Source organism: Protopterus annectens, chromosome 2.part0 (genome assembly GCF_019279795.1).
Source record: "Protopterus annectens isolate FY-2018-M chromosome 2.part0, PAN1.0, whole genome shotgun sequence".
NCBI lineage: Eukaryota > Metazoa > Chordata > Ceratodontiformes > Protopteridae > Protopterus > Protopterus annectens.
In genome coordinates this window covers 708,357,269-708,381,273 of record NC_056728.1, presented here as the reverse complement: position 1 = coordinate 708,381,273, position 24,005 = coordinate 708,357,269, and the positions used below count along the sequence as shown (strand labels likewise).

Here is a 24,005-nt window from a genome sequence, read left to right as displayed (position 1 = left end):
TCCCAATTATAGTACCATAGCTGCTCCCCTCACAGACCTGACAAAGAAGAACAGGCCAGATAAGGTAGTGTGGACCCCAGCATGTGAGCAGGCATTTCAGAAGCTTAAGGAAGCTTTGGGAGGACCCCCTGTGTTAGCCAGTCCAGACTACAACAAATAATTTGTTGTGCAGGTGGATGCTTCAAACTATGGGGTGGGAGCTGTAATTAGCCAGATTTCTTCAGAGGGAGAAGAGCACCCAGACGTTTATCTCAGTCATAGGCTTCAACCCAGGAAGGAATGCTATGCAGCGGTAGAAAATGAATGTCTAGCCATAGTGGGGCACTACAGAAACTTCAGCCTTATCTGTATGGAAGAAAATTCACTGTGATAACAGATCACAACCCTCTAACATGGTTAAACAGAGCCAGTCAGCAAAATGCGAAGTTGCTAAGATGGAGTCTGGGGTTGCAAGCATATGATATGTCAGTGCAGCACTGCAGTGGGAGTAGCAATGCCAATGCAGATGGGCTGTCAAGACAGGGAATGGGGTGAGGTACACCCAGATAGACCTGACACACTCAAGCGACGTTTCTCAATGGGCACTTGAAAAACTTGCTCGAGTTCCCCAGGGGGGGAAGAGATGCGACTATTGGGGAGAGATTGACGAAGCCTGCCAACCTAGTCAAATAGAATTTGATATAATTCTGGCATTTGTAAATAAATGTAAAATACAGGCATGTTTCTTGAGTGTAAAGAATACTGTGAGATGTGGAACTGCAAAATATGTGACAACATTGCACTCTACTGGCCCAGTGAAGCATGTTGTACCCTTTCATGTTAGAATTCTGCTCCAGGGCGGCTGGATGAAGATTTCATGCCCATTGTTTTAAGGCTAAAGTTTATGGCTAGAATTTAGATGTGGAAGGTGCTTTATTGCTTTGGTTTCTGCTAGCATATACATATGAAATGTCTTGTATTGTTGTAAGTTTCTGAGGAGGTGTTAGATTGCTAAATAATGCAGTTTGTGGCCTGAGAACTCAGACCAGGTGTTATGATGATGCAATATGAATACTGGGAAAACCTAAGTGTCAAAAATGACTTAATTTTCGGAGGGCCTTAGAGACATGTTTGTTAATAATGTTTAAATACTATTTCTCACAAGAGACTGAAAAGCATTTTGACTTTGGACATTCAACTTACCAGCATTCTGCCTTATGCTCACATGTAAGTTAGCACTGTGATTTCTTGTAGGAATAGTTAAAGCTAGTAAAGATTAATTAGATATTTTTCTTTGAAATCAGACCTGTCCTACTGTATTAATATAAGTTTCTTTATGATCTCTGAACTCTTGGATATCTCTGTGGTGTAGTAGTTTTGTCTTGTGTTTTAATTATTTATTATTAAATATTTTTAAAAACTTCCACCTGTGGCTGATTTGTGTAGAGATGAGCTCTAGAGTACATTGCATATTTATAGAGGTTATTGTAATAGGCCACTTTAAAGTAAGCCTTGACTGATGTTCATCGTGTTACACTGCTGCAGTCATTACACTTGGGTTATCCTGCCGTCAGGTGGTTCCCAGTCGGCCTGAGTTCCAAAGTCTTGGTCCGGCATCAGTTGCTGTCACCTCCTCCCTGACGTCAGTGTGACAGGGGTATATAAGATGCAGCAGATGCCATTTTCTTCAGTCCTTCTTACCGCGCGGTGCCCGAAGCAAAAGCAGTTCGCAAGTGCCGGGTGGCCGTCTCCTGAGATTTTCATTCCGAATCCAGAACCGAAGGCTTCTACAAAGCTAAGTACCCCGTTGGGGAAACTTTTTCTTGCCTCAGACCGATGTCAGTAAAAGTTAATAACTGTATTTCTTGTGGGAAGCAAATACCTCATGAGGATTTCCATTCCTGTTGTATCCCATGCCTAGGCCCAGACCACGACGTCACTGGTTGTTGGTTTTGTGCTAGGTTTAACAAGCGCACTATTAAACATCGGTTTGATTTTGCCCGACACTATTTTGGTAGAAAATTCAATTATACCATGCCGTCGGAACTTCCGACGACTGGAATACACAAAAAGCGCAAAGAGAAGGATAGGCATCCGAGGCCTAAAACTGACGACGAAGCTTCTTCTAGACCAGTCGCCCATTCTCCGGTTTTCAGCAAGGCGCCTTCGCAGCCCCTGACGACTGCTTCTGCAGGATGTACCAAGTCCTGTGCACGAGGGGATGCACGGTCCAAACCAAGTAGAAAGCTCCAAATAGACCAGCAAGGCAGCACAGAGTTCAATATATTTATTAAATACTGATGAATATAACAGACTAGTTTCGGCCAACAGCCTTCTTCAGTGTAAAACAGTATCATCAAGTTCATTTGCATCATCCTTTAAATACATATCAAGAGCCAATCAAAAAGTTAAGCTCATGAATACTAATAAGTTTGAAAAATGCTTGTAAAACATGTTTTGAGGGCACTTAGAGTGAATCATATGGTTATGCAATAATAATGAGTATATATACTCAAGTGAGGTCCATCCATCACAGGAAAGATAACCACCAAGTGAATAAATGAAGCTAAACAAATGTTTGGATATTCCAACATGTCAATAAGACAATATATTAATACATATTGTTGGTTTTAATAATCCCATATTGGATGAACCACTATCACAAGCTATTCAACAATTCTTGGTTAGAGGAGCCAAAGGTCAAAATATCAGATACTGACGTTCAAAAGGGACTCAAACGTGCTATGTCATAATGGAGCATATGTTGGACAGATTAGGTTATATATATATATATAAAAAATATATATATATACAGAGATTGATAGTGGGCAACATCAGTTATGAACATAGGATACAAGGTAGATCAACAATAATATTGACAACAGCCTGAACATAAAGGCTTTCACATTTGTTCAGCATAAACATTGCAACTATTCTATATCCGTCCTGGACACAATAAATGACCACCCAATGAATACAAAAAATACAAAAAATATGATTAATCATTGATGTGTTCCAACATCTCCCTCTAGCAATGTATTCATACTTAGAATCTGATTAATCTTCCCATATTGTATAGAACACCCATGTACTCATAATAGTTGTTAGTTAACAATCTCATGGCAAGTACATATCAACTATAGAACAGAACAGAGCTAATCGTCTTGTGAGGGACGACCTATTACAATATCAGGATAAAAATAAAAATCAATCCTCTTCCAATACATGTGTAAGGTTCATCACCACTTATAGCAGAAATATTAATATGATTAGAAACATCATTAATAAACATTGGAACATTTTATTGGCCAATGATAAACTGCGAAGTTTTTTGGGACCCCGTTGCCTTTTCTCATATAAACGTGGCAAGACCTTAGGTTCCTATTTTTCACACTTTAAACATATGGCAAGTGGGGGAACTATTCATAAACAACTGACACTTCATGGTGATGAACTCATTGGGTCATTCCCCTGTGGCCATTGTGGTTCCTTTCAACACATGTTGAAATCCAAGGCATTTACCAGTCAATACCAGCAAAGTTTTGATATTAAGATCTTTGGAAACTGCAGTAGCGACTGGGTGGTGTATCTAGGCCTTGTTACTGTGGGGGATTTTATGTTGGACAAACTTCCAGAGCCTTAAGATTCAGAATGAACGAACATCGCAGTGATATCAAAAACCACAAGGAGACCAGTGCCCTATACCAACACACACTAAAACATTCTCAAGCGAGATTCACCTTTATGGTCATTGACCGTATTTCTGGAGACAGAACAAACAAACAAGGGTGGCATGGGTTATTGGATCGGAAAGAGAAACATTGGATTATTACATTGGGGGCTTTATTTCACCCGGGACTAAATGATCATTTGTAAGGAATATATTGAATCAGTATTAGTCCATTTAATAATAGGACACCAAGTGGGGAATTTTTATTTGTCTCTTATTTATGTGTCTTTAACATTATGAATCTTAAAAGATTCTGGTTTAATATTGAATAGGGTGTTAACATATCAAGTCATATGGACTCTTATTTAATACTATGTCCGATATGGGCGATGGCCATGTTTAGTTAAGAACAAATTTTCCCTTTTGTGGGAGCATAAAGGAGAGGCACTTAACTTGCTAGTAAGGTGACTGAGCATTTATGCTTGTTAGCATAATGTAAGTTGAAACTAGATACATTATCATAGTTTTTATCTTTTTCTTTTTTGGCTTGCAAGTGGTGCCATTTCCATATATGTACTAGAGATATAACAGCCCTCATCACTCTTTGGAAGAAATGTGTAAGCCTTTATGTTTAGGCTGTTGATGTCAGTATTGTTGATTCTATTTTTATATTGCACTTCTTGTCCACTATAAGTTATGTTCAATAATTGTTTTATACTAATATACATATATGGGCAAATACACCTTACCTGTCAAACAAATGCTCCTGAAGATATAGTATGCAGGAATTTTTAGAAAATCTATAGTTGATATGTACTAGCCATGAGATTGTTAACTAACAACTATTATGAGTACATGGGTGTTCTATACAATATGGGAAGATTAATCAGATTCTAAGTATGAATACATTGCTAGAGGGAGATGTTGGAACACATCAATGATTAATCATATTTTTTGTATTTTTTGTATTCATTGGGTGGTCATTTATTGTGTCCAGGACGGATATAGAATAGTTGCAATGTTTATGCTGAACAAATGTGAAAGCCTTTATGTTCAGGCTGTTGTCAATATTATTGTTGATCTACCTTGTATCCTATGTTCATAACTGATGTTGCCCACTATCAATCTCTGTATATATATATATTTTTTATATATATATATAACCTAATCTGTCCAACATATGCTCCATTATGACATAGCACGTTTGAGTCCTTTGAACGTCAGTATCTGATATTTTGACCTTTGGCTCCTCTAACCAAGAATTGTTGAATAGCTTGTGATAGTGGTTCATCCAATATGGGATTATTAAAACCAACAATATGTATTAATATATTGTCTTATTGACATGTTGGAATATCCAAAAATTTGTTTAGCTTCATTTATTCACTTGGTGGTTATCTTTCCTGTGATGGATGGACCTCACTTGAGTATATATACTCATTATTATTGCATAACCATATGATTCACTCTAAGTGCCCTCAAAACATGTTTTACAAGCATTTTTCAAACTTATTAGTATTCATGAGCTTAACTTTTTGATTGGCTCTTGATATGTATTTAAAGGATGATGCAAATGAACTTGATGATACTGTTTTACACTGAAGAAGGCTGTTGGCCGAAACTAGTCTGTTATATTCATCAGTATTTAATAAATATATTGAACTCTGTGCTGCCTTGCTGGTCTATTTGGTGCTTCTGCAGGACCACAGGCCGCCTCTGACTCCCACGTGGAGATGGCTGGGCCTTCGGATGCACAACTTGTTCAGCCTACCGAGACTAACCTTTCAGAGGGATCTGGAGTAGCTGAGAAACCCACTGCTTCAGAGGGTGTCTTCAGACCTACTCAGTTAACCATTAAGCCCTCAGCTAAGTCTAAGCCTCCTTTAAAATCTCCTTTGGGGAAACCCTACATACCATGAGGGAGCATTTCCACTGGGAAGGCCAGGATTACTCAGAATCCAAGAAAAGGCTCAGAGACTTCCTTTCATTGCCTCAACACAGACCCCTTGCTATTCCGCCAGAGTTAGATATTGTGGAGGATTTGTATACTGAATCCAGCTTAAATCCTGATTCCTTACCTCCAGCCCCTGTTAAACCTGACAGATACTGCAGAGTCCCTGACTCACATAAATTTCTGTATAAAAGCCCTGTAGCTGACCCTGAAACTATTTCTCAGGGACCCAAAGGAGTTAAGGCCTCATCAGCCAAGAATCCAGTCCCTTCTGACAGAGATTCCAGAGCATTAGACAGATGGGGAAAGAAAGTATATATGTCTGCAACTTTAGCAATGAGAGCCTTAAATTGCCAGTTTCACATGGTAAAATATCAGCAATTTTCACTGTCGCATTTAAAACAGAAAATGCTTCCAGAATCAGATCCGCCTTATTTTAAAGAAATGCAGGATTTATTGCATGCAGCTGAACAAGTGGGAAAGCATACTTTGCAATGTGGTTTTGATTCTCTAGAGGCCTCCTACAGAGCAGCAGTTACAGGCTCTGTCATTAGAAGACATGCTTGGTTAAAAGAACATACATTACCAGATCATGTTACAGCAAAATTATTGGATGCACCTTTGCAGCAGGATGTGTTATTTGGAGTTAAGGCAGAAGAGGTATTAAAGAAAATGGAGGATAAGGCAAAATCTATGCAAACGGTGAAGGATTTCTTACAAGTTCAGCCTCCTAGATTTAGCAGAAACTGGCCAACTAAGAACTGATCCTTTCCAATTACAGACAGACCTCAAAGGGGAACATACAGACGTCCAAGAGGTAGAGGTCAAACACAAGGTCCTTATAGGCCTCGACAATGGGTTGCATCAGGCCAGAAAGAAGGGGAAGACAGGCCCCAACCATATAAAAAAGCAGCTCCAATGACTTCCCACTACAGCTGCCAAACAAATCCCTCTTGCCAGCCCCCTTGGGAGGAAAACTGGCACTCTTCTACCACAACTGGCAAATGATCACCAAAGACAAATGGGTTCTCAACATTGTATTTTAAGGTTACAGGTTCCACTTTCACACTCTGCCAAGGTTAAAAGGAATGCCAAATCCGCCACTAAATCAATGGGCAAAGGCTCAAAAACAAATTACAGCATTCATGTATATGAGAGCTATTCAAAAGGTACCATCACAGGAGCAAGGACAAGGAATTTTACTCAAGATTCTTTCTGGTACCCAGAAAGGACAAAGCCTGGAGGCCCATTCTGGATCTTTCATCTCTAAACACTTACCTGGATGTTCCGAAATTCAAAATGTTGACATTACAGCAGCTTCTTCCCATGCTGGGCAAGAAAGCTTGGCTCATGACTTTGGACATCAAGGAGGCATACCTGCATGTCCCTATCAGACAAAACTGCAGAAGATACCTCAGATTCATAGCTAGTTCAATGCACTACCAATTCTCTGCACTGCCCTTTGGCTTATCTACTGCGCCCAGGGTCTTCACAAAGTGCCTGGCACCAGTAATTGCATTTTGCAGAGAGAAAGTAATTCAAATTTATCCGTACCTGGACGACTGCCTGATTCAAGCAGAGAGCAAGGACACTCTTCTAAAGCATCTGGCATTTGTAAAAAAGTTGCTAAGTTGCCTTGGGGTACACAGTAAAGGAAAATAAATGAAAACTAGTGCCCACACAAGAGGTTATATTCCTGGGTGCCAGTTTGAACACAACGGCCCATATGGCTTATCTCACGCCAGACAAGCAAAGACAACTAACTCAATACTTTCAAATGATGGTAACAAAGACCCCAACTCCCTGCAAGAAAAATTCTGCAGGCCTTGGGTTACATGGCATCCTGCATACTACTAATTCCATATGCCAAACTGCATATGAGGAAACTACAATGGTACCTAAAGAATGTATGGTCTCAACACTGTCAAAGTTTGGAAAGAGTTATACCACTAATCCCTTGCCTTCAGCAGGAGTTTCAATGGTGGGCTCAAGCTTGTCACCTCAACTAGGGACAGCCTTTTACACAACCCACAGCCAGGCAAGCACTGACAACAGATGCATCGGGTTATGCCTGGGGAGCACATATGGCAGGCAAATGTATTCAGGACATGTGGCCCTCAGAACAAAGGCATCTTCACATCAATCAAAAAGAGATGCTAGCTGTACAAAATGCCCTTATAGTTTTCAAGGATCTGCTGCATCCAGGACAACTACTGATAAAGACAGACAACACCACAGTTATGTGGTACATAAGCAAGCAAGGGGGGCACTCACTCCTCTACCCCCTATGCAGACAAGCCATGACCTTGTGGAATTTTCTTCTGATTTTTTGTTAAGTTTTACTGCTTTGCCGCCTCCTTTTTGGCATTTTCTGGCTTGTTAAAGTTTATATCTGTAACCGTAACAGTACTTGGAACACATCTAGAGCCTGTTTACTGCATTTCCTGTGTTGCACTTAATTTAAAATCGTTTTTTTATCTAAAAACTACATTTTACCTGATTTTGGCCTAGCACTCAAGTGTGGGGTCATTTATTTCACTGTTGTGATTATTTTGCTGCTTGTGTATCTCTGCTACCTTTAAACTACAACAAAAAGAAGAAAAAAAACAAAAAATCTTGCTTTTTTCCCACTTTCTGAAAGTTAAGAAAGTTCAGTTACATAAACTGTTTGGAAGTTTCTAGAAGGCCAGTGCTTGCTTGGGCTAAAGGGAAGTATCTGTGTTCACCAGTGGGAGTGGTTAACACTGAACAGCCTGCCTGTCCCTGGAGCAGTGGTTACTACCTAGAAGCTGTAGTTTTATTGGCCATTTTGGGTCAGTTCTGAACTCCTTGATCTCTCTCTCTTAAAACCCTACAACTCTCTTTTTGAGCGGTTTTGCACACTGAGCAGCGTCGGGCAGCGCCGCCTAAACAGGTTTAAACTATTCCAGGCTCCACAAAGTCTGCTCTTCACTTTTTCCATAAGAACTGTTCAAACTCTCAAAATAATCACTGTATTCTCTTTCTAAAGCCCTGCACTTGCTCAGCTCTTATAAGGAAACACTAACTAACTAAAGCACTACACCCTCCTTGACTTCTCATAAGTATTAGGCTCCCGGCCTTTTTCAGCTATGTTAGGAACCTGGGTGGAAACTCCCAGATATGCTCAGAATTAGTCCAAAATGATACAAAAATCACTGAACCCACAGACATTGCCAACATACTGGCAGACAGGTTCAGTGCAAACTTCACCCCCCTCTCCCCCCGTAAAGGAGAGATAACTATCCCAGCCGAGTGTAGCCTCCCGGACATCTCAAATGCGCAGGTGAAAGCTGCTCTCTCTAAAGCTAAAAACACAGCATCAATGGGACGGATGGTGTCCCGGCTGTGTGCTACACGAGCTAAATGAGGAATTAAACCGCACATAAGGCAGCTGTTTAATCTCAGCCTTACCACAGGATACATGCCCAAGGAGTGGCGACGGCAACTGTGGTCCCACTCCACAAAGGCGGGCCTCTCACGGACCCTGGTAATTACCGCCCATAAGCTTAACAAGTCTAGTCTGCAAAGCTATGGAGAGGATCATAATGGAGCTCATAAACAAAGATATAGGGACTTGCAGACATTGGACCCGACCCAGTTTGGCTTTGTCAAGGGAAGATCATGCCTTTTGAACTTGGTTGACTTCTTGAAACAGTCACCAAGGCCATTGATGAGGAAAGGCAGTCCATACAGCCTACCTTGACCTTGCAAAGGCTTTCGACACAATACCCCACTGGTATTGTAGAAAAACTTACCAGCTTAAATGTAAACCCATATGTCACAAGATGGGTTGCAAACTGGCTTAAGGACAGAACCCACAGGGTTAGAGTTGCTGGCGCTGTGTCAGACTCCAAGCCGGTCACAAGTGGTGTCCCACAGGGCTCGGTCCTTGGCCCCCTATTGTTTGGCATCTACTTCTCAGAAGTACAGGCCAACATGGGAGGACTTTGGCTGACAAAGTTTGCAGACGACTGCAAACTGGGCGCCATAGTGGAAAGTGCATCGGACATGGATATCCTTCAGAAGGGACTCACGGAAACTGATAGCTGGTGCCAGAGCCATGGCCTGAAGTTAAACGCCAAAAAATGTATAGTCATACCCTTCGGGAAAAACAAGGTAACCCCAAGCTACCATATAGGTGGCAATCCACTAAGCACAGAAGAGGTTATCAGGGACCTGGGGACCCAGGTTGACAGTAGCCTTTCTTTTGACACTCACATTGCTAAAGTGGTTAGAAAGACCTTCTACATTGCCCACCTGATCATGAAGGGATTCACATCCAGATCTAGTGAGGTCATTGTTCCTGTACTCTTCACTTATCAGACCAATGATCGAGTACAATGCCCCATTCGGGATGTATCTCACCCGACATCTGCAGCAATTGGAGAGAACCAAAAGTTCCTCACGAAAAGGATAAAGGACTCCAAAATCTGTCATATGCTGCCAGATTGAAGAAACTCCAGCTCTATTCAGTCGCATACCATCTGCTCAGAGGTGACATGTGCCTGACATACAAGGCCATGTCCAACCCGGAATTAATGGACATGCTCCACCTCAAGAAATCCAAATCCACCAAAACCACTAGAGCAAGCGACTTAAACCTTAGCACGGATATAAATAGGACGTGCTGGAGGGATAGATTTATCACTCAGAGACTCCCTATGCTGTGGAATAAAATCCCGGTCCATGTGAGGCAAAGCACCTCGCTGACTCTGTTCAAGAGAAATCTAGACCTATGGATGGGAGATCATAGGTTTACCCCAGGAATCATCTCTGTGTCACTGCTGGACAGAGGCACAACAAACTAATGGGCACAGTATTTTTTCATATAAGGGGTGGCGTAAGCCACAATAATTTGGGCTAGGCTTATAAATGCCTTAGGGCAGATAGCCTAGTATAAACCTATGAACCTATGAACCTAAGTGAAAAATCAGTTCCCTTCCCTATTCTGATCAGTAAAAAAACAGTTCCCTATACTAACCTGGTTTGTCCAAGGGTCAGTTTCAAGGTTACTCTCCAGTCCAGCTGGTGAATCTGGGAATTTTGAGGCAATGTTACAATTGCCTTATGTACACAGACAACCCTCTCTTCCTTCCAACAAACTCTAATACATGTGAGAGATGCAGTTACACAGCCAAACTGGAGGCAGAGCTCTCTCAACCCAAGACTGGCACAGTCAGGAGGAAAAGGTAACCACTCACACCACAAATCCAGTCTCACACAGACCTATTGCATCTGCATACCCAACACACATAAACACACAAAAACATACTCGGAGGCTCTAAATAAAAATCTGCCTAAACGGCAAAGACCTCCTAAGCAGATGTCCAAGCAACAGCCACCCCTCAACAATACCCACGAATAACATATCTCACAAAATCAGTGTGCCTCAGTCACAGCCCTTAAGGCCAAACAACACACCAAATACACTTGTTATAGTGGACTGTATTGTCCGGCACACTGATGTCCCGCTCACCAGACTTAACAAGGAGAAGGTCACTGTAAGCTGCCTGTCGGGTGCCAGGATCCGCTAAATAACGCAAGCACTCGGGTCACTCGAAAGCAAGTACAAGTATGACTCCGTCATTGTCCATGCTGGTGTGAATGACCTGAGACGTACCTCCCTGGACTACATGAAAAGAGACATAGAGGAGCTCTCTGACCATGTAGCCCAGGCTGGTATGACCCTGACCGTGAGTAGCATCTTGCCCTCACCAAGATTGATGCCACAGTATAAAGACAAAATGATCAATTTCAACAATTGGCTAAAGTATTGGTGTCATTCAAAGGGAATCCAGTGTCTGTCAGCCTGGGATGACATGCTCTACAAGCCACGTTGCTTCGCTAGGGATGGCTTGCACCTGTCACCCTTAGGCTTTCATATACTGGCCAAGACTCTTGCCACCCCCATAGTGCCTTTTTTAGGCAGGGCTCAAAGGACAAACCCACCTCCATAGACAACCCAAGGATAATAAAACTAAAGGTAATGCTACTCAATGCCAGAAGTCTAAACCTCAAGATGCACGCACTCGAGGCTCTCCTCAGTATGGAGAAAATCGATGTCTGTGCAGAAACAGAAACCTGGTTCAAGGCTGCTGAGAGCACCCCAGCACTACCAGGTTATAACTCATACCATGCGTTTGGCCCCAAAACTCGGACTGAAGCACAAAAGGAGGGGGGGTATCTATATTCATCAAAGATACCTACACCTCCAGGTTAGTGGCACTGCACGAAGCATCGGAAACCATCCATGTGCAACTAACAGCGGGCAAAACTGCCTTTCAGTTTGTAGCCTGCTACAGAACACCCTCCCTATTACAGGAACCCCACTTGGCATTCCTGAGAACACTGGAGAATATGAAGGTCTCTCCAAACACTATGTTATTGGGTGACTTCAACTACCCAAACATTGACTGGGAAAACTACTCAAGCCCAAAAACCCTCGCCCAATGGTTCCTTGAATTTATAAACTCTAACGCAATGGAACAACTGGTCACCACTCCCCAAGAGGGATCAACATATTGGACCTGGTCATCACCAACATGGGGACTGTGTTCCACACCAGAGGTAAACCCCTCATTGGTAAGATCAGACCATAAACAAATTTCCCTGGACATCCATATCCCGTCCCCACCTCCAGCCAAGGAAATCACTGTAAAGAATTTCTCAAAAGCCAACTTTGCACTTCTCAAGACTGAGGTGGAATCCTTCAAAGCCCCTGGGCCAGAGGATAATACAGCCCAATCTGCAGAATCCTTTACAAATGCATTTTATGAGCACCTGCAGGAATGCATGGATCTTGCTATCCCAAATAAAACCAAAACTCACTCCTCCAAAAACAGGAGACCGGTCTGGTGGACCCCGGCCATAAATAAGCTATACAACAGAAGGAGGAAGCTACTACATGACAGAGCAAAATCCCAAAAAGGGAAGGCATCTCTGATCAGTATTAGCAAGAAACTTCGATCCCTCATAAAATCATCAAAGGTCAGTTTCGAAAGAAAAATCGCCCTTGACACTAATCACAAGGCCTTCTTTAGTTATGTCAGGAACATGGGCGGAAACTCCCAGATATGCTCTGAATTGTTGCATAACTGCACAAAATATACCGCACCTACAGACATAGCCAACATCCTGGCAGACAGATTCAGTGCAACCCCCCCCCCCCCCCAAAGGAGCAAATGCCTATCCCAACTGAATGTAACCTCCCTGACATCACAGATGCACAGGTGAAAACTGCCCTCTCCAAAGCAAAAAACACATTATCTATGGGACCGGACGGTGTCCCAGGCTGTGTCTTACATGAGCTCCAAGAAGAACTGAACCCTCACATTAAGTTACTGTTCAAACTTACCCTTACTACAGGATATGTATCCAAAGAATGGCGTAAGCTACAGTGGTGCCACAGTGGACCCCGGAAACTATCGCCCCATAAGCCTGACTAGTCTGGTCTGTAAAGCTATGGAGCGTATTATCATGGAACTCATAAGCAAAGACATTGGGAGCCTCCAGACACCTGGACCCTACCCAATTCGGCTTTGTTAAGGGCAGATCTTGCCTCTTAAACCTAGTTGATTTCTTTGAAACCGTTACCAAAGCCATAGATGAGGGCAAGGTAGTCCGCACAGCCTACCTGGACCTCACAAAAGCCTTCGACACAATACCCCACTCGGGCATCATAAATAAGCTTACCAGCTTAAATATCAACCCCCATATCACAAGATGGGTTGCAAACTGGCTCAGAGATAGAACCCACATGGTCAGAATCACAGGTGCCATGTCCGAATCCAAACCAGTTACAAGTGGCGTCCCACAGGGCTCAGTTCTGGGACCTCTCTTGTTCAGTATGTACTTCTCTGAGGTTCAGGCTAACATGGGGGGATTATGGCTGACAAAGTTCGCAGATGACTGCAAACTGGGGGCCATAATCGAATCTCCAGCTTACACAAGCATCCTCCAAAAGGGTCTCACAGAGATAGATGCTTGGTGCCAGAGCCACGGCCTCAAGCTAAATGCTAAAAAGTGCATAGTCATCCCCTTTGGGAAAAACAAGGTGCCCAAACATTACCACATAGGTGGTAATCCATTAAGTACAGAAGAAGTAATTAGAGATTTGGGGACCAACATAGATAGTAATCTCTCCTTTGATAATCATGTTGCCAATGTGGTTAGAAAGACCTTCTATATAGCCAACCTTATCACGAAAGGGTTCGCATCTAGATCAAGAAAGATCATTGTGCCCCTCTACTAGTCACTCATCAGGCCCATAATTGAATACAATTCCCCTTTTGGGATGTACCTTACCCGACACCTGCAGCAACTGGAGAGACCCCAAAAGTACCTCATCAAGAGGATCATGGGCTACAAACAGATGTCCTATGCAGCTCGACTAAAGAAACTCCAGCTCTACTCAGTTGCCTACCGCCTACTCAGAGGCGATCTATGCCTGATGTACAAAGCCATGTCAAACCCGGAATTAATGGACATGCTCCACTTCAGAAAAATCCAAGTCCCTTATAGCTACACGCTCTAGGGACCAAACCTCAGCACAAAAATAAATAGGACATGCTGGAGGGACAGATTCATTTCCCAGAGGCTCCCCTCACTCTGGAATAGAATCCCAATTCATGCTAGACATAGCCCCTCGCTGACCCTCTTCAAGCGAAATCTGGACTCGTGGATGGGAAATCGCAAATTCACCCCTGGGATCTCCTATGTGTCCCTGCTAGACAGAGGTGCACAGTAAACTAATCTTAAAAGGGTACCTTCTGTGACCTACTTTACAGAGGCACAGTAGGCTAATCTAATAGGGAGGCGGAAGCCAAATACACTCTGGCTAGGCTTATAAATGCCCTAGGGCAGATAGCCTAGTATCTACCTATGAACCTATGAACAGCTATAAACCTTCAAGTTCATCTGCAAGCACAATTCGTGCCAGGAGAGAAAAACACACTGGCAGACGACTTGAGCAGAAACATCATGGATCCCCACGAATGGGAATTGAATCCACAAATATTCAGAATGACAACACAGAAATGGTGGAGCCCGGACATAGATCTGTTTGCATCCCCAATAAACTACCAGCTACAAAAATTCTGCACAAGGGGTTACCATCCAGAAGCGTGGAAAGTGGATGCCTTCTCATTCAGCTGGGAGAACCTACAAGTATACGCTTTCCCACCACTACCTCTCCTGCCAAAAGTACTCAAAAGCCAGGCAAGAAGAGCCAAAGATGATCCTGATTGCACCAGACTGGCCACGCCAGCACTGGTACCCAATCTTAAGGAGCTTAGCACAAGAAACACCCTGGATTTTGCCTCAAATCCCACATCTGCTGACTCAGCACAACAATCATATACTACACAGCCAGCTAAAGACCTTAAACCTAGCTGCATGGAAGATTCCTTAGTCAAGCAAGCAATGCCTCTCTCCAAAGCTGTTATGGATGTCATTCTGGAGGCCAGAAGGCCAAGTACCAGGAAAGCCTTTTTGGATAAATGGAAGAGATTCTGTGCCTGGAACCAAGCTCACAGCCTTGACTCTCTTGTCCCAAACATTCCTCAGATACTACAATACTTAACTGAGATGCTGGACAAAGGCCTCTCCTTCTCGTCCTTCAAGATCCACGCCTCTGCCATCTCTGCTCATTACAACACGGATCCACCAATTTTCTCTACTCCTCTGTTAAAACAGTACCTCAGAGGGGCTAAAAACATAAGACTGCCCCGTAGAGCACCTACTCCAACTTGGGACCTCAACTTTGTTTTGGAAAAACTAACCTTACCTCCTTTTGAGCCAGCTAACACAGCAGAATTAAAATATATCTCTTGGAAAACTGCTCTGCTCTTGGCAATAACATCAGCACGAAGAGTCTCAGAATTACAGGCACTAATGACAGTGGAACCTTTCCTCATTTTCCACCAGGACAGGTTGTCTTTAAGAACTAACCCTACGTTTATGCCAAAGGTGGTATCCAGTGTGGCTCTAAACCAAACTATTCACCTGCTAACTTTTTATCCTAAACCACAGAATAAAGGGGAGAGACTACTGCACTCTTTGGACATTCACAGGCAGTTATGCTTCTATTTGGACAAAACCAAAGCTTTCAGAAAATATGAGCAATTATTGGTAGCATATGTTGCAGGAGCACAGGGAAAAGCCATTTTAAAACAGACTATTTCAAAATGGATAGGACATTGTATAAGTTTCTGCTACACATACCATGGAAAACCCGTGCCTAGCAACATTAGATCTCACTCCACCAGGGCAACATCTACTTCGGCAGCCTACCTCAGGGGAGTACCTACCAAGGATATTTTGGAAGCAGCAACTTGGAGTTTTGTACATACCTTCACCAAGCATTACCATCTGCCTCTATACTCTAAATCCAGAGCTGGCTTCACCACTGCAGTGCTGCAGGGCCTTATAGCCAAGTTTAATGTTAAAATTAAAATTGTACCTCATCTTTGGGATTCTACCCAAGTGTATTTATTGCAGTCACATGATTATTATACAGGTATTTAAGAGGTTAGTTGTTTTAATGTTATACATTGCTGCAGAAGTTACCTCCCTCCTTCCTCTTACTGGCTAATAAAATAGTATATGTCTTCTACCCTTATTCTCAGTGGTTTTGTTGGTAGCAGTTTGTTTTTGCTTTTCTTATGTATGTTTTATTAGCAGTTGGAATTGTCTATCTATTGTGTGTGTGTGTTGTGTCAGCTACTTGGGTAGGGACATGAAGCACTTGTTGGACAGAGAGCGTACTGGAGGTTTTAGTTTGCCCAGTTAGGCTGAGACCTGGACCCTGTAGCTGTGCCAGTGGGGAGTCTTATTGGGGACCTGGTGAGCAAAGGAGCAACCAGCCCCAGACTGACTGTGATCTCTGTGTGCACTTAAGGGAAATTGTACTTTACTGTGTGTATTAGTTTGCCTTTCCTCTTCTAGGAGACTACCTCCCTGGTGTTAGTGGTGAAGATTGAGGCTCCTTCATTGCTGGGCCAGGGCATGGTCGTCACATATATTTTTTTGGATTCAGTATCAGTAGGTTTTCTATCTTTCTTGGGCAAGACATTCCTGAAGTGGTCTGCTCTCTGGTCCTCCTTGGGTTCGTGCATCAGCAGCCATGGCACAGGTGTGGAGAGGAGCCAGGACTTTGTGAAGACTGTCTGGTTGTTGTATCCTGGGCAGGATATAACCAAGTTAGCCAAAGGTTACTGCAGCAATGAGGAGCTCAGACATCTGCTGTTGTGGGAAGTGCAAATTACACAGTTGTACTTTCTCTACTATGTACAAGGTAGAAGCTTGTCAAATAGGAACATTTCACTTCCTCTCTAATGACGGCCACACTTAATATGTCACAAGAACTGTGTATTTGGCCCACTGTTACTTATAATTTTTGTGTTCGTTTCCCTATGGCTGGTTGAAGTGTGAAGTTTTGTTTTGCCAACTCCATTTCATCAGCTACTCTTTCTCAAATGTTTTTATAAGGTGCTATATTCACCATAGGATTGTAGTCAGTCAGAGAATGAGCAAGACACACTTGATGCAATCATTTAGATTGCTGTTTTTCTGAGCTGATTTGCTCCTGGAGTGAGAATAGATTGACAGTGCAGTGCAGCATTGGAGGGGAGCTGCACTCCAGTGTGTGCTGTCCTTTGAATGAGACATTAAACTGAGGTCCCATCTGCTTGAGTTGGTGGCAGTTCAGGTGGGTGTAAAAGATCCCATGGAACTTATCAAAAAGAGTAGCGGAAGTTTCATCGATGCCTTGGCCAAATTTCCCCTTGTAGTATAAGTGCCATCTCAGGTCCACCCTGAAAAGAGATCACTAGCCTAGTGGGACTAGCCTGTCAACAAAGGATGCATAAATAAAATAAAATAAAATAAAAAAAGATTTGAGTTGCATCGTTGTACGTCCTTCCCCATTCTTTTCCTCATTTTCCTCTTATAATCTAACAGCAAGCAACAATATCTCCTTTTCTTACCAAGATCTTTTTTTTTTTTTGCTTCATCTGTTCCTTTTTACCAGATAAAACTGTTCTACCCCATGATTATTGGCATATTATATGCTTGTAGTTGTATCGCTGCAGATACCAGATTGTGTGTTTTAAAATTAACTTTGCCCCTGTAACATATCTTTCTTAGCATGGCCTTGGCAGTGCCTCACTAGACTTGCAAGTTTCTACAGTGCATATCTAAGTCTTGGTTTCATCTTTTATAAACTACCGTTAGCTTTCTTCATGGTTGACTAATTATGATTGGTGCATGATGACTGTTACTGTTTATTTGCTCATGATGTTTTTACTGTTGATAGTACTCCAGTTGCGTGTGTAATGTACACCTTTTGTGTGTCTTAACAGTTTTTAAAGATCTTTTTCCTGCCATCCAATGTTAATGGGCTGTGCCAAGTAGGAACTTCCTGGTTAGCGAATTTTAGTATTTAAAAAATGGAGTTTACCTAACTTCAAACAGGTAACAAGTGTTGACACACTGAAATATATTAGAAAGCATTAACTGTAGGCGTTTGAAGATAAACTTGGTGTGATGGATGTGATGATGTAGAACATCAGTTTTCTGTTGATAAGCTAACTCTAAATGTTTTCAATACTACAGCCGTATGCCTGAGCTCTTCAGCAAGAATATAGCAATTGTACAGCAATTCTTTGAAGCGATGTGCAAGGTGAGTACAGCCACTGCTTCATACTTCAGATGTTATTTCTTTAAATGATTTAAAAAATCTTTCTTGGTTGGATGGTCAATTGACAGAAGCAGATGTGTGTACCTCATTTTTGTTGCATAATAAAGTTGACCAAAGGGGAGTTTGTTCATTCCATGAAAAAGCCGTATATTAAAATGTTAAGTTAAAGACATTCTGTGCAAATAAAGCAAGTGGCAGATCTGTATTTATATGCGTAGTTGTTCTAGGCAGATGTACACTGAACCGAGATTTAGCACAGTAGGTGCGTGAATGCTTCTGTAACGGCACAGATGTATAATGTGATTTATTACTTGAAACAAGGAGGAAGGATGAGTAAGTACTAAATATTGACATTTGACCAGCGATGGTAGTAGAGCAGCCTAATTCCAGAGGTATACTATTAGATGGCAACAAGAACTAGAAAAGATTCCTGGAAAAAAACAAGTAAAAGCCTGCAAGGCTTGCCACTGAGCTGTAGCCTGAAAAGCATGTTTTAATGCAGATGAAACGAATCATAAATTAATTTAACTACATTGTTTCTTTCTGGCTGTTTTTTTATTTTGTATATTTTTTATCCAGGTAAGTAGATTGGAGCAATAGAATCTCTTTTTAGCCTCATACTAGTTAAAATAGGCACACAAAGTTTGATATATATTAAAAAATTGGAAAGCTAGAAGACAGCATGGGTTAAGGAAGAAGTAAATGAAGGTCCCGCTAAAGAATTAAAGTAAGATAAACTCATGCCTAGAAAAGAGAACTGAAAATAAACTACAAGATTAACAGATGAATGTACATGGCCGCTGTAGCTTTGTCACCTCACAGCAAGAGGCTCTCCGGTTCGATTCTCGGCTGGAGTGCCTTTTGTGTGGAGTTTAGATGTCCTCCCCGCAATCGACTGAAATTTGAAAGACATGCAGGTAGGTGTGTACGTGTGTGGGTGTACCTTCTCTTAAGTTTGGGTGCCTGGCTGGCAACTCGGCACCATAAAAATCACTGCCAATCATAAGCAGACCAGAAATCTGCTATGGCAACTCCTAACCAGGAAAAGCCGAAATACTTTTTTTTATTAACAGATGAATGTACAATGCAGTGCATTTTATGAAGCATATGATTTAAACTTGGCCTAGAAGCGCAGTACACATCCCCGGCTTAGAATCATGGATGCTTTGTGGAGAATATTAATGACAAACACTGCAGGGTGGATCATATAAATAAATAATGTGAGTAAAGGTATAGGTAAAGGTATAGGTAATGGTCATTATTTGAACTAAAGTAAAGGTAGAATATAGCAGTAGTGAGCTTTCATTTACAGTTCAAGAGGAAAAAATATTATAGGAAAGGAAGAACATGCATCAGCAACAAGAAGAATGCACTCAAACTGTGCATGTTAGAAAAGAAGGAGGAAGAAGAAGAATGTTCTAGAAAAGCAAGAACATATCAGTAACAAGAATAATACTTCCAAGCTGAACATGTTAAAAAAAAAAAAAAAAAAAAAAGAATGGAGAGAGAGCTTAAGCATTTTATTTGATTTACATGGTGGTCATAGCAGATGAGGAGCTGAATTTGGTACCACTTTAAGTCCCTTTTAAAGGCTGAAAGGTCAGAAAGACTAAGAATATAGTGGAGAATATTTTTCCAGGTAGCTTAGTGCATTAAATGAAATTGCTTTACAGCCCAGGTTAAGTGAGAAGTACTAACAATAAAGGCCAGCTCCAGTGGTGTAGAGGGTTAAGGCCTTCACTACAGTCCAGGTGCTGAGAGTTCAGTTAGCAGCTTGGGCATTTCACAGAGCTGGCATGGGAGATAGGTATGTCCGTCATCATGGGGTGGGCTGGTCACTGGCTGCAGAATCCTTTGGAAGAAGGAGGCAAGCCCGCTAGCAGGGGGCATATTATGGTGCATCAGTCTACCAGTTTTCGTTGAGCAAGTACACTGGAGATTGATAATAAAAGTGTCTAGGTTTTGGTAGCTAGAACAGAAAAAAAAAGTATGCCTAACAGAAAAGGTAGATTTAAGTGGCAGTCAGTGATTGAGACTGAAGATTGAGATTGAATGTTTTGCAGATTACCATGGTTAGAGTGAAGGTACTGGTGTGATGGGTAGTCAGTTTGCCTCAGTCGTGACCTGGCTTATGTTCCCTTCTGAAGGCTCATGTAATGAAATAGCAGGTTTTATTCAAATTGTTTGAAGGATAGATTTTTTTGTTTCTACTTATGTCAGAAGTAGGAACCAGTATTATAAAATACCTAAGGGTCACCCTTCCTGAGAGCAAGGTGGGCTTTTGTTGTGAACTTTGTGTTTCAGTAACAACTTTTTTGCATGGAGGAGATTTTATTTTGCCTGTGGTCAGTGTCACAAGTAAAAGACAGATGTATGCAGTGTCATATTTGGATACTTAAAGGTCAGTACTTATTCCATTTTGTGACAAAATGGGACAAAATATTCCAATCTGAATCAACCAAGGAGGTCCTAACTGTGGTTCCAACTAGCACAAACATCTTTTATAGAGTTTATCACTGATTTATTGGCCTGTAGTCAGGAGGAGAGACCACTTTCTGAATTGTATTTTATTGTAACCTTCAAAGAAGACTCAGACCAAGTAGCAAGCATGTCATCAACACAGCAGGTGATCTTTTCTCATACAGTAGCTGCAAAATTAATGTTCTGGGACAGTGTGTAAAGCATCATTTCTAGGTCTGATCCTTTGCAACCCTTTTGATGAGTGTAAATATGGTGGGTATTGTTTTTATATACTGTTGCTGAACAGTTGTTAAAATAAACTTGCCAAACAGTTTAAGACAAAGGTCCAGGCATCATAGGCTTTGGTATTAATTAGTAGGAGGGGGATTAAAGACCATGGTGAATTTTTGGCTAAGGCTGAGATATCTGGTATCTATAGGAGTCTTTTTATTTTTTTCTTTTCTTTTTATGCTTGTGAAAACTTTATTGGATGGTGGTGGGATAGATGTGTGAGCATGGTGTCCATGTCCAAAGCCAAGCTGGGAATGAAAAAGGGTGATGAGAATTAAAGTGTATTTTGGGCAGGGTAGCCAGAACTTCCTCTGGTAATTTGCTAAATGTGGAAGTATGGTAGAGGGGGCATAAGTTGGTGTGACATTTTATTTTATTTTCATTTATTCTTGATTGGGTTAGTCCCGTTAGGCTACTACCAACTCTTTAGGGGAAACCAAAAGTGATAATTTTACTACTAGGGGAAATTTGGCCAGAGCATCATGGAAACTTTCCCTGCTCTTTTTGATAAGTGCCTTAGGATATCTTACATCACCTGAGCCACCATCAACTCAAGTAGATGGGACATTTGTTTAATATCTCATCTAAAGGACAAACCTGTAATTAATTTTGGATGGGGATTGGTATAACAATGGAGGATTTCCAGAGGTCTGCAACTGACTTAGTAGTCAATGACATATAAAGTGCAGATTGGTGACAGTTAATGTGACAGAGACCTTTAAGAATTTTGGATAAATCCCATGAGCTTCGATGAGAGTAAAAGACACCTGCTGTTTTCTTCTGATAACTGAGAACTAGAAACTGGGGTGGAAAGCAGGGTATTGCTTTTGGGATAATAGACAGCAATCAAAGAAAGAACCAGTGCCTTGTCATCATCTGCCAGGAAATATGCTTATGTGTATGCTGTGTAAACTGGATGTGAGAGCAGTTCATTTTTTAGGAAGGAAATGCCAGCAGAAGACGTAAATCTATCAGTTAGCAAAGCATTCTCTCTCCAGTTTTTCATGCTTTTTGAAAGTGTGTACCTGTTTTTCTTTCTGGAATGTGACTGTCCTTAGCTGAGTGTTAGAAGTGTTTATATTCTTTGCATATTGTGATGCAACTCTCTCCCTCTCTTGCCTGTTGCTAGATGATTTAGAAGTCAGCTTAGACCATTACCCTAAGCTTATTTTGGTAATAGATAAGGGGATTAGTTTTGTTGGTTTATTTTGTTTATCTTATTTTGTCATTATATTTGTATTTTAAAATGGGGTAGTGAACTAATCCTCATAGACATTTTTCAGACTAAATCCTGGAGCACTGCATTGGTAAATGACTTGAGTGGGCGTGGGTAGATCTTATTCTGCTAGAGCTGCTGCTATCTGTATAGTTTTTTTCCAGAAATTGTTCAGTTCAGAACATCTTTGAGTGTGACAACTAGGTCTCTGTAGACATGGTTATTAAATATGATATACTAGACTGGTTGACCTAGAGGTAGAACAGGTTTTGCCACCTGTGTTCTGCATAGCATGTTTCTTCATCCTTCCTTTCATTTATAAGTGAAAAGACACATTGCTTTCTCTTGCATTTAAGAGTCAGAAGTATACATTTTGCAAGCACGCATCATGAAGTTGATTGAAGAGCTGTGTGAGATAGGTATCATCATTATCAATATGCTCTTGAAGGATAGAGTACCTGCTGTTGGATAGCCTCCTTCATCCTCTATCATCCTTTTATATTCTAGGCTTTTCCTGTTTTGACAGTTACCTGTTGTAATGTGCTTGGTTACAATGTACTACCCTTATTGTTTTGCATTTATATTCTGACTTGAATATTATGTTTAGAGTCAGATTTATTATTGAGCATATGCTTGTTTGCATTAAGTTAGAGATTTTAAAATCACTGCAGTTTTTAACACACAAATACATTTTTAGGAATTTTTATTTCCTGCTGCTCTTACTATTATGACATGGTTCACATAACAGCTGTGTTGCTGTGAAAAATAGCATGAGCTCAGAAGAGGGATTCACCAGTTTCTGAGTAGCAGGGGGGTGGAAACTCATAAGCAGTGTCTATCAGTGAGGAATACGGCATCCAGAAGCAGACAATCCCGTTTGGTTTACTTTTATGCTACGTACCTAACTTTACTATCTCCCTTTTTTCCACATAGTTTTTCTAACTCATTTTTGCCCTATCCCTGCTGGCTGTCAAGTTATCCCCAATTAGACTAATCCTGTTTATGCCCTGTATAAGGGACGTACCTAGTACTGTACAGGTGTGAGAGCCATCCTAGGGAGCCATCATGTAAGTAGCTGTGAGGATTGCTTGTGACCTGGCTAGCATCTTAGCAATTTGAAGTTAGTTTTCTATACTCTTACCCCCACTCCCTAGTAGTGAGATGAGCAGGAGCTGCATATGATCATCTACTACGCACATGCATGGTCCTTTTGATGCGGTGACGAAGGTGCTGTTACACTGTTACCGTCGTGGGTGGCCATAGCCCATATCTTACTCTGCACTCCACTGTTTTGCAGTTGGAGCTATAGAAGAGCCAATCAGTGATCACCCCCCCCCCCCCAAAGTGGACATGCCCATCCTTCCCTGCCTGCAAACACCCAGTTTATTCGTCAAATCCAGGATGACTTGGCCGTAGTCTGGGCTTTATCCTTCTGTACCACTGGTGTAGGCTAGCCTTTTTTTTATTTTATTTTATATATTTTTAACTGTTAGATCTGTTTGTAGAGGTACCAAATAGTATTTGGTACAAGGCTGAGTCACCTTTGCCATAACCTATTTCTTACCTGCCTTTCTTCAGATTTAGACATCACATCTATTGTGATAATACGCTCTCTGTTATTGCCCATAAAAAGGTTTCCATCCATATTAATAGTCAGTTCTCACCTCCCCTCCCCAAGAAAAGTTTAAGTAAACTGTATCTGGTAGGTTCCCTGGTCAGT

General features: G+C 41.6%; 1 protein-coding gene across 1 annotated transcript in view; it reads left to right on the top strand.

The window, feature by feature from the left end:
* Positions 1-24,005, top strand: part of ECPAS (Ecm29 proteasome adaptor and scaffold) — a 2,158,898-nt gene that overhangs the window by 502,867 nt on the left and 1,632,026 nt on the right. The window contains exon 13 of the mRNA XM_044061033.1: positions 18,234-18,300. Coding sequence (XP_043916968.1) covers positions 18,234-18,300 — 67 coding nt within the window. The remainder of the gene's footprint in view (positions 1-18,233; positions 18,301-24,005) is intronic.